Source organism: Zea mays, chromosome 7, assembly GCF_902167145.1.
Source record: "Zea mays cultivar B73 chromosome 7, Zm-B73-REFERENCE-NAM-5.0, whole genome shotgun sequence".
Classification (NCBI taxonomy): domain Eukaryota; kingdom Viridiplantae; phylum Streptophyta; class Magnoliopsida; order Poales; family Poaceae; genus Zea; species Zea mays.
This window is the reverse complement of record NC_050102.1, coordinates 159,432,385-159,443,900: the sequence shown is the minus strand read 5'-3', so window position 1 is coordinate 159,443,900 and position 11,516 is coordinate 159,432,385. Positions and strand designations below refer to the sequence as shown.

Sequence of the window (11,516 nt, the reverse complement as noted above, 5' to 3'; positions counted from 1 at the left end):
TAATTCGTTTGACTTTTCTACACTAAGTTTGATAACAACAAACTCCAGAAATTAAGAGCTAACCACCAGAATACACGTATCTTAGTACTTAGAAATAAACAATAATCATATTTAAATAAACATCTCGATACTTATTTATATGATAGATAATAATCGTAGCAAAGCACACATAATTGGCTAGTCTATAACATACATATAATTTAGAATAATATATAAATATGTTACATATACAAATATATTAACTTAATTAATTTATTTCCCAGTTATTATTATTATAATAGAATTCAATTCAAAGGAAACAAACGAGCCCTAGAATTTCCTATCAATGTCACAGATCTAAAAATAATCCCGTATGATCGCACAAGCCGCGAAATACAAGCTCAACTGCGATGCGATTAGCAAGCTTATCAGATATCAGAATCCCCTGTAGCCTAAAAAAACTGTGGCCTCGATAAACTTGTTTATCCGATCTGGCACGATGGCAACAGAAACTTCAGACACGCACATTTCATTGCAGAATTGACCACTCAGAAAAGTGCCACTTGCAGAAAGATAAAGAACAAATATGTGATGCACCTATGCATGAATATCTCTGAACGGACTATCCAAATTATACAATAAACTTCATGATCAGCCATTCCTCGCAGGATTCAGGGTCAAATTTACTTTCACAGAACACTCCCAAATTTCCAGTCGTCACTAACTAATTTTACCATCACCTAAATCATCTCTGGCATAAATATCAAAACCATATCAGATGCATACAAAATGTAAAGGTAAATATCTTGTCATGTGTGATATCCAAAAGGGTTGTGGCCACCCAACCTATAGCACCTTTATACAAAGCCACTCTACACCATGGAGGCATGCAATTGCTGCAACTTGACTTGAGTGGCAGCAAATCCTGGAATATGTTCACATTGTACCACTATAGGCCCAGATTGCCTTTATATACAGGTGAGGGATGAGGATAGTGCCGCCAACCTCTTCCGATGCACAATATGACCCCTCTTGTGGTCTAAACGGGTAGTGAACCACAACGATCAAGAACATGATACATTGCAATCCTTGTGCTCCTCGGCGCTGGCTGTTGGTCAGTAGCCATAGCCATCTTGTACAAGCCTGCCCCGATAAACATCCAATACAAAGTGTGTCATATGCTTGTTCACATTGCTTGCATCTGATGTCTATGCACCATCGATTCTGAAATAGCAGAGAAGGGCACAACATGTGGGCCAAAAGATGCAACCCACCAAACTTCCAAAATGTGGCTTCACCATATCACAAGCCTTAATTATCACTGGGGAGGAGGTTGAAGAGAATGTGGCTGGGTGTTGTAGTGAGCATAGGATTGAGAGTATAAGGGGTTCATCATGCTCTGTAAAAAAAGTATTACTAGTCATATATATGTGAGATGGAAAGAAGAGACGAGAACAAAGGTTTAAGAATTGAGAAGACAAACCACCTGCGAATGTAGGGGACCAGCAGCAGCCATTCCATAATGAATCTGAGATGACTCATCTTGCGACGGATCATTATACCCCACTTGCGTAAACATTCCGTGAGATCCATGGGCCATGTGATCCTGAATCAAATCAACAGGTTTAGGAGCATACATATCCACCAAGGGACATGCAAAAATGGTTAGGTTACTTGATATAGCGGTCATGCACTAATATAAACGAACATACCTGAGATACAATGTCATTTGTTGTACCAATATGGGAGTATCCAGGATGTGTGTTTTGGTTCATATAATTCCCAGAGTATCCAGATTGGGGCGCTTGAGTAAACTCAACACCATAACCACCTTGAGAAGCCTGTTGATGGAAACTTTTTTCTATGAGCCAAAGAAAGAACTAAACTTCACAGTAACCAGATAATTTGGTTTGTTAAATTTCACAAAACCACAAGCGTATATGAATCCAGAAAGAAGTAAAAAATAACATGTAGTGAACTGTACAGAAACCTGGGTAGAAAATTCTGCAATGTTGTATGGCACATGTGATCCTTGGCTCTTAAAATCATCTACAATGAAGTCCTAGCAAACAAGCAAAAAGAGATATTGCATCAATAAAGAGTACAGGAAGCTAATAATGCCAGGCATCACTTATTAGCAATACCTGAGACATCCCACCAATGGAAAAACCATCACGGAATGTTTGACTTAGTCCTTGAACAGGCATCTAAGTTGAAAAGAAAATATCACTATGTGAATATTGTTTTTTTCATGTGTAATATATAAGATAGAAAAGCAAACCTGTGTCATTAATCCCGATTGGGACATTTGGGCTACACCAGAAGGCTGACTACTCGAATTCTCCATGCCAGCGTAGTTAAAATTTGACCCAATGCCACCCATAGCTTGCTGGGAATTCTGTTGATGAGCAAGGTGGCCACCAATAGGCCCACCAGTATTTGAACGAGGTGCCCCAAAACTTCTACTTCCAGGTTGATGCACCGGTGGAACAGCTCCAATGGGCCCATGCAAACCCCGAGTCGGAATTGCATATGGTTGAGAATGTGGAGCCCCAGGAAATGGAGGAAAAGGCATACGAGGTACAGCATAACCTGCTGGGTGCACACCAGGCTTGTGCACCCCATTTGGAGGGCCATAAGAAACAAATGATTGCCCTGCTATTGAGCAGGGACTCCAGAGAGTCAGAGGGTGAATGGTGAACCATAACTATTTATGTAAAACAAATACAGCATGCAAATGTAAACTGTGCATACCTTTCCCCCTGCCACTTCTCTTATCTGCTGCTTGGCTTGAGGCCCCAGCCCCGAAGTTAGCTCCATGCATGCCTTGAGCACCGCCCAGTAACAATCTCCGATCATTATATATCTGCTTACCAAAATAGTATTGATTGAGATAGAAAACAAACGTGACATGACACCTTGCAGTAGTCAACTAGTCATCTGAGGGCAAAGCAGTCACCTTTTTGGGCTTCTGAAACTGCACCATGCTCTGCTTTAAGTTGTTCAGAGGTCCTTCTACCAAGCACTCATGCTCCTAAATACACAAGTTATGTGTGCAAAATCAAAAACAAAAGTATTTTTTACTCGTCATAGTGCTAACAAAAGAAATAGCAATAACAACAATCCCAAATCAGCGTCCAAATGTATGAAATAGCTTACCTTGTAATGTGTCAACAAGCTATTCCAAAGTGGCTGCTTGCTTAGTACTTTTGGATTACCAAGAATAACTATGCCATAACGTGCACGAGTTAACGCAACGTTTAACCTGCGCGGGTCATTGAGAAACCCAATTCCCTGAAAGAGCATAGAAGGCATAAATTTACGCAACAGTTTGCTACTTAAGGACGAGGCAAGGGCCTGTTTGGTTCCATAAATTAACTTGTATCCAGGATTGTGCAATGCAGTTTACTCATGTTTGGTTGAACGCAGAGGGTCTTACACAGGATTGCACAGTGATCAAAGTAGGCCAAAAGCAGCATTACCTAATACGCCAGATGTGGTCGTATTAGGCAATGCAGATTTGCACAAGTCGACAGGCACACAAAAATGAAACTCTCATCTGTCATACATCTCTATTAGAACATGGAGATGACTACATGTAACAACATGGAAGCAGTCAACATAACATTACCAAACAGGGCTTACCTGTGCCAACCAAACACCAAGACATCGCACAAGTTTGGTTTGGGTTCTGCTGCATAAGTTCTAATGCAGGCTAAGTCTCATGCAAGTCACCAATCAGACAACTAAGCTACAACTACAAGCATGCCAATACAATGATTGCAAATGAAAATGATGCACACCACAGATAAAAATAAATGAACAATAGATCCCATCCAGGAATATTCCACATCAATAGAGCCTTGATGGTTTCATGTATCAACTGCTTACACTACACACAAGGATCTCCATATTAAACAAAGCTCAGCTGCAGATTGACCACCACAGTCGTTCATCATGATTAAATTGTGCAAACCACCACAGTACTTCTACATCATAAGCAAAACATAATATGACCGGAAAGGAGCATACCTGGTGCTCATTGCTTCTAACACAAGATAGAATAATGTAGTCTTTCTCTCTACCCTGAAATGAGTCTACACTAGCGACCTGCAAGAGGTATAAAACTTAAGCAAGCAACCTTCTATAATATAGATTAAAACTAGGTTTTTATAAATTTTATGGTCGACCTCGATTTCCTTGTAAAGTTGTTGGCGAAGAGAGCCATTCCTTGACATGTAATTTACAATGTATGCCCTTTGCCCTTCATAAGGTGTGATAACTCCGATCTGTGTGAAAAATGCATGAGACACACCATCAGGGATTTTGACTTCATATAAAGTAAAGAATAGCAGGTCATGAGATGATAAGACACACAATGAGTGAAAAAATACCTGGCTTGGTACAACACCACTTCTTAAAAAAGTTGTTACAATTTTTTCAACATTTGCAGCTTCAGTTCTATTGAGATACGATGTCCCACTAGCACTGATTTCTTCTTGTCCCATCTGCAGATATTAGTATGGATATGCAGCACATCCAGATAAGAGTTTGTGTATGAAACACATCAATATTTCCATAGTTGTCAAAGAAGCTACCTGCACATAGAAGAACATTGGGCGATTTGGAACAGGCCAAGGAAAATCAATTCCAGACGAATGCCTCTCATTAACAGTCACTCCATTTTGCAGTGTGCCTTCATAAAAGCAGTTGGATGGAAACTCTGAGAGGCATGGATGCATTCTATACTGGACCTATAAATCAGAGATGATTTGAGTTAGAATTATTGCTGATGGTATAGAGTTATCAGCTCACTTCTAATTATGACTATTAATCCTGGCAATACCATTGTTTCAAGTTTTGACATAACTTAATAGATCGATAACAGCAGGAAAAACCAGATAACATCAGCATGAACTCATTTATGTGAAGTACAAAAAACAATAGTTTCCAAAATGTCTAATGAGGAGTAATTATCATGACATAAAAATGTAAGTAACTGCTATAACTAAGTCAAGAAAAAACTATAGCCTTTATACATGGAGTGCCAAAGTTGCAGGATGAAGCAGGGAAAGGATAATAACACCAAGGTACATCATATGCAGGTATTACCTGTAGCCTGAATGGCTTCACTCCAAGGATAACAAGGCGTTCAAAGAGAGATTGTGCTAATCCTGCACGGGCTGCTTTTTTGCACATGATGACAGGACCCAATTGGCAATGATCTCCGACAAGGACAACCTATAATTGCAAGAGTATTAATAAAGGATAAATAAAAAGAAAAGAAAAGAAAATACAAGTTTATATTTTACCTGCTTGACACCAAGCACCAAAGGAATAAGACATTCAGGCTCTGTTGCCTGTGTGGACTCATCAATAAGAACCTGACAATAAAGTTTACTGTTGCATCAGAATATTACACAACAGGAATCATAGCTAACCGGAGACAGCATGAGGCGACAATAATTACTTGTCGGAAACGGAAGTTTGAAAGACGAGGATCTCCAGCACCGACACAGGTGCAACAAATGACATCAGCACTCTGCAGTATCTCTCTTTCAGTGGCACGCTTTAGTGCCTTGTACTTCTTCTCATCACTGCTGGACAATTCACCTGTAACAGTAGAATATGCTTGTCGGAATACTCATCAATAATCTTTGCACATCACATCCCTCGACAATGCTTGATTGTGGCATAATGGTATCACAATAGTTAAACATGGATTACCTTGTTCATCTTTCAGTTGCTGTAACTTGTGAAATTCACTCTTTTCAGAGGTATCAAGGTGCCTAACCTGCAAGAGTTAACATAAGCATCAGTGACATTCATAGCAAGATTAATTTCCACAAAAGCAACAATAGGATGTACCTGATAATGAAGTGTGAGATGCTCAACAGGAGACGAAACAGCTTCTCTAGATTTTGCACACAGCCTAACAACCTGTAGCACATAATAAAAAATAAATAACAGAAAACACTAAATACCGAATGAATATCAGGATAACAGCACCAACAGAAGTTGGATACTGAAAAACTGGGCACATCAGGTGGAATGGGGATTTTTTTCATTTATCATCATGCTATGATTATTCATAAATTCTTAGTTGAATATCATTATCATATACTACTGAAGTACTGGTGACAGGTTCACAGTTGAGTACTGCATTCAACCATACATAAAATGTTCAGTTAATCCTCCAAACAGCTTTGGCATATAACTCTAAATATAAAGCAAGTTGGAGAACTGCAGAAATTTAAATAAGATTTCAACGATACCTTGAGACCGGTTGAGCTTATCTTCTCTGCCAGCTGATCAACAGCAACATTACTTGGGGCACATACAAGAACCTACAAATTTGACAAAATTAGAGGTCAGACAATTCTCCCTAAACCATGTCAAACAAGTGAACAACATACTTCTAATAATCCCATACCTGTCCTTGACCTTGTTTGGCCATGTGATACACAATTGCACCAGATGTGACAGTTTTTCCAGTGCCAGGTGGACCTTGAATCAAACTAACTGGCTTCTGCAGGACACTTTTAACTGCTAAAACCTGAATACACAATAAATAATACAGAAGACAACATCAGATCAAACAATCAATAACAACATACACAGGCCATAACAGCAGCAAATTTGCAAAGCTGCACCCAAAATTTAAAATATATAATATACACAGATTGTCCCAGAACAGAAGACAACCATGTTAATCAAAGGCATGAATGCACCATGTTAGAAGACATGAAAAGCAAAAAAAAGAGGAAATATAGAACAAAGAATACACACACATGTGTGAGTGTAGAGAGAGACAGAGAGAGAGAGAGAGATAATGTACCTGGGAAGCATTTAGTTCTGGAAGTCCAGGTGCACCAAAGCGTCTTGGTAGGGTGTTACGTATTATTTGATGCTCAACTTCATGTCCCAAAAGGTGGTGGTATATGTATCTGTGTGAAAGAACAGACAGTAAAACTTTGTTAATAGTGATACAACTATGACAAACACTTCAGAAGAACAAAATTATAAAGAATGAGATAGAATGGATCTTATTATAAGAATATTCTTCAGTATGCACATAGTTAACCAATGAAACAGTGTGTGTAACAGAAACAATCAAATATCTCGCCGACTAATAATATATGAAGTGGTTTAGGATTTGATGGAGTTGTTTTCTATCAAAGAGCCTTGTTCGATTATAATGACAACGATATGTCGTAACCCTATGCACAGTATCACATATTATACTCACCCACTGACACTTGTCTCGTCCACAGCAAAAGTTTTCATTGCTCCTTGCATCCTATCAAAACTGGTACTCTTCCAAACGAAATCAACACTGAATCCAACGTTTAGCTCAGTAGGCACCCCCTGAAATTCAAGGAAATTGTTAAAATAGGCTGAGTGGATGCTAAAAAGGAACATGAGAAAAATCATACTGCCTTATACGGTTATACCTGACTTGCACGAAGCTCAAGTGCCACCTCCTCTTGTGCAGTGAGCTTAATCTGAAAGAACAAATGTCCTTAGCATAGCCACAAAGATAAAACTGGCCCAATTAAGATTATCAGCAGGTTTCTAATTACCACATGTCCCACAGATTGCCATGTGGGATGTGAGCTATCACCAGGATATCTCAAGCGTAGCTCATCTCCAGGCACAAGCCTCAACTCATTGTCTTCCTAAAATACATAATTGTTTCCCGTGTTAGACAATAGAGTATCACGAAGCAATACCGAACATCATCAACAACAGATAACTATACAATTATGGTATTAATTCACTAATCCCATATATTTCACTTCTTGAACAGACCTTTGGAAAGACAAAGTAAGCTACACGCTTCTTGTTCAACCCAATATCCCACCGGACAGTTACATTATCCTTGCTCTGTGACTCTTTCGTCATCTACAACAACATATAAAACAGTAACACAACTCAGTTTTGTGATGGAAAAGATAAAAAACATGATCTCTTAATCAGAACACAGTACCTTGTCATAATCAGCCTCAAGTTTTATCAGTGGCGCAAAAACATTTTGGTACTGGCAAAAAAAGGGGGGCAGGATATGCTAGTTAGGTCTTAGATGCAAGGTAAAAATATGGGCTTTGATATTTGAGAGTAGGAAGTAAAGCACCAACAAAAAAGTAAACTCAAGTAACAGAATACAGAACTTTAGAAAGTTTTAACCTGGTAAGCATCTTCATACTTCAAAACAACTGGCTGAGGTTCATCATCTACGCCAGGCTTTTCAAGATCTTCAAGAGATGCATCAGGATTTGTCTTCCAAAGCTCTTCCACTTTGTTAATTTGCTGTGCACTAATTTGCCGAGCTCTTAGCTGCTCCTGCTCTGAAGGTACCTGAAGAAAGTAAATTGTCCAACCATCAGAAAGTTCCTAGCTATGCACAAATGCATGACAGAACAACCTAAGAAATCATCATGAGACCCTTGCCTTTACAAGCCATGACAAGAAACACCTGTCATCAATAAGAGGGCACCACTGGCTGAGATCCCAATTCATATCCTTCAGTGCATTAACACTTAAACACGGCTCTCTGCATAAAAGAACGACAACATTCTCCAATTTTGCTGAGATAAACCCAAGAAGAAATACATTCCGACAGCCACAGTTGTAGCATTCAAGGATTGTTTCTCCCAAAGGGCTATCCTTGTGAAGGCACACTTCCTTATGCTTTGCCCTAACCTGCAAATGATAAACATATGGTTATGACCATGTATACTGAATTTGTTTCATTTAAATGGGTAAAGGTAGGTGGATTCTTACACAATAACACAATAAGCATATGATTCAGAATGAGTGATCTAGCCTACACTCAATGCATTTATTTGTATACAAAGCTTATGGGTGACTGTAGGTAGCAAGTATATGCTTATAATCAACTAGGCCAAACGTTCACTGTTAGAGCATTGACATTTGACATCGTAGATCAAGCTAGAAATTTTGACGCATTGCCAAACCACTGAAGCTTGGTTTACATATATATGTTCTTTTCGGTGAGAAGAATCATAGTCTTTCTAGAACTAGATAAACTTGATAGGATATCATCACTGTTCTCCCACCAGACTCTCTCCATCCTTCATTTCACTTCTAAATGGACCCATGCCTCAGCTTTTGTACTAAGCATTTTTCAGGATGTACTTGTACCAGTCCTTGGTTTGCTTGGACAACCACCACAACACAATGCCAAAACATCAAAAGTGTGTCCACTGTCCAAGGACAATGGTGTGCTTGCATGCTGCGAGTTGCCTAAAGGATAGCAAAGCTGCTTATGAAACACCACAGAGCCTCTCAATAAGGAATCAGGGTTGCAATATAATAAGTTGTAGAAACAGATGTGTTGACAATTTTTTTTAACAAAAGTTATATCCATGTTGCTGTCATAATGTTGTGTTCTACACTCCTACTCATACGGTTTGAGATGGTCTTCACTGAAAATTAAATTAAACTGATAGCAAACTATTTAGACAGTATAAGTGACACCTTGCAAATGGGACTTAACAATTAAGACCCTAGATACCAAATAGGAACGAAATGTCTTCACTGCAAATACAGCTAGCTTCCTAACCAACTATTTAAACAATATGTCCAAGGACCCTTTGCAAATGGGTCTGAACAATAGGAACCACTTTCACAAAATGTATCAACCATTCCATTAGCACAAAAAATCAAAAGTTAATACTGCTACTGCACAACAAAACCAAATACGCACATCTAGCAATCGTCGCATTCCCATTGCAATGTCTCCCACAGATACAACAGTATACTACAAATTTGCTTATTCTCAACCTAATTCAAGAGATAATTAACATGACATTCTCCTCAGAGTTATTTTATCTATAGTTCTATACTTATTTCCACCAGAAAACCTTCCAAGTCTAAAGCCACATCAATGCAGCATGGCTAACAAATTACAGCAACTAGATACACCGACACTATGGCATACCATGAAAAATACAAAAACTAACTAACCGACTCATGGCATCAATTTACCAATTTTAAGATGGTACCGATCACCTCCTTAGCCACCCCCGCATATAATACGAAAGACATGCTGCTACTTGCTACAACATCTGAGCAATAGTTTACTTATAGAGCCATAAAGTGCACCCCAATAAAGCATGATGTCTTCTTTTAACAACTAAAAGGCCTAGAATTGATTCAAAGCAGACTATTGTGAAACAGAGCCCACTAAGTTCGTTCCTAAGCAATTATCAACAAATTTGTACGACAAAATCTCACTCGTTCAGTTTCTAAAAAACAATTATCAACAGACTTGTATGACAGAACTCTGATTAATCAGTTTTTAAGCAATTCTCAACAAATTAACATCTGAGTAGTCTTAAATTCTAAATGAGCTATGCCATGAAAAAAGATAAGTAAACAAACCAGGTGGTTGACAATGTGGGAGCCAGAGGTGTTCCCCCGCGAGTTACAGAACCACTTGCGGCAGGAGGGCACGTTGCACCTCGCCACGCATGCAGGATTGTGGATCCCACAGTACCGGCAGGCGTGTTCCACGAAGTCTCCCTTGCCGTAGTCGTACCCGTCCTCTCCGGCGCCGGCTCCAACAGGATCCTCGAAGCTGAGTGCGGCTACCCCGGAGGCGAGCCCATCTGCCGCAGCCAACGAGCGCGCCTTGGAGGCAGACCGCGGCGACGGCGAGGAGGAGGAGGCCGGCGGGGTGGGGACGTCCAGAGACGTGAGATCGGGTTCAGCGGAGGCCGCGTCGGAGGGCGGCGGCGGCGGGGCAGGCCACGACGAGGACGACGCGCCAGCGCCGGGGATGGAAGACGTCAGCGGCGTCGATCGGGGCGGCGGTTGAGAAAGCTCCGGAAAGTCGGGGTAGTCGAATTCGTCACCCTGAGTGTTGAACTCAAGGAAGGTGTAGGCGTCGCCGGCAACGGAGGCGTCCGGCTGAGAGGCCGTCTCATACATGTCTATCGCGGCAGCGGAGGAGGAGTGCGACTGCGTCGCCATCCCCGCGGTTAGGGTTAGGGTTTTGTCGCTAGCGGCAAAGCAGGGCTTGGGAAGACAGGGCGAATCGGGAAAAAAAAGGGGAGAGGTAGCATGGTGAAGGTGTGGGGCCGGGGTTTGGTTTGTTGAGGTTGAGGATTCCACTGTGCACGGAAGAAGTGGAGAGGCACCGGTATGCCTTCCCTCCTCGAGCCTACGCTCCGACGGGCGACGGCTACGCGCCGAATTTTTTTTCCAGTTTGGCTCATTTTTTTCGAAAAAAAATCACGTTTAGACCCTACGAAAATTTAATGTCATTTTTTGACTCTTTATTCAGCGTCATAGGCTATGACGCCGAGATATCTGTTACGCTGGAACAACCTGGATATCGTGCCGCCGATGTGGCGCCGAGCTCGGTTATATAAGCGAAGCGGCGAAACCCCACGGAAGCGACGAGACTCAATTGCGCGAAGGAGGTCGGGCCGAGCGGCACGCGTACCTTCCAGGTCGGTGCCGGCGTCGGACTCGCCGCCCTTCGTCGCCGCGTACGGCTCCATCTGACG

At 40.9% G+C, this 11,516-nt stretch overlaps 1 protein-coding gene across 4 annotated transcripts; it reads right to left on the bottom strand.

Annotated features, from left to right (window-relative positions):
* Positions 1-506: 506 nt before the first annotated feature.
* On the bottom strand, positions 507-11,163 carry LOC100304236 (uncharacterized). 4 transcript variants are annotated; one of them, XM_008653372.4, is made up of 29 exons: positions 10,387-11,163; positions 8,431-8,682; positions 8,167-8,337; positions 7,970-8,020; positions 7,792-7,884; positions 7,563-7,658; positions 7,434-7,484; positions 7,229-7,347; positions 6,818-6,926; positions 6,413-6,535; positions 6,255-6,326; positions 5,848-5,919; positions 5,707-5,773; positions 5,450-5,592; positions 5,292-5,363; positions 5,092-5,220; positions 4,578-4,733; positions 4,374-4,487; positions 4,170-4,268; positions 4,012-4,089; positions 3,139-3,273; positions 2,939-3,013; positions 2,734-2,845; positions 2,261-2,637; positions 2,124-2,186; positions 1,970-2,041; positions 1,692-1,820; positions 1,466-1,585; positions 554-1,378 (listed from the first exon to the last, which is right to left on the bottom strand). In XM_008653372.4, exons 1-29 carry the CDS (start codon positions 10,975-10,977, stop codon positions 1,298-1,300), a joined length of 3,822 nt encoding a protein of 1,273 aa, XP_008651594.1. In that variant the 5' UTR covers positions 10,978-11,163; the 3' UTR covers positions 554-1,297. The 4 variants fall into 4 exon arrangements, with proteins under 4 accessions (XP_008651596.1, XP_008651597.1, XP_008651594.1 ...); NM_001361390.1 differs by having other exon boundaries at positions 611-1,378; positions 2,261-2,634; positions 10,387-11,101; XM_008653374.4 differs by lacking the exon at positions 2,124-2,186 and having other exon boundaries at positions 507-1,378; positions 10,387-11,117.
* Between the last annotated feature and the right edge of the window lie 353 nt (positions 11,164-11,516).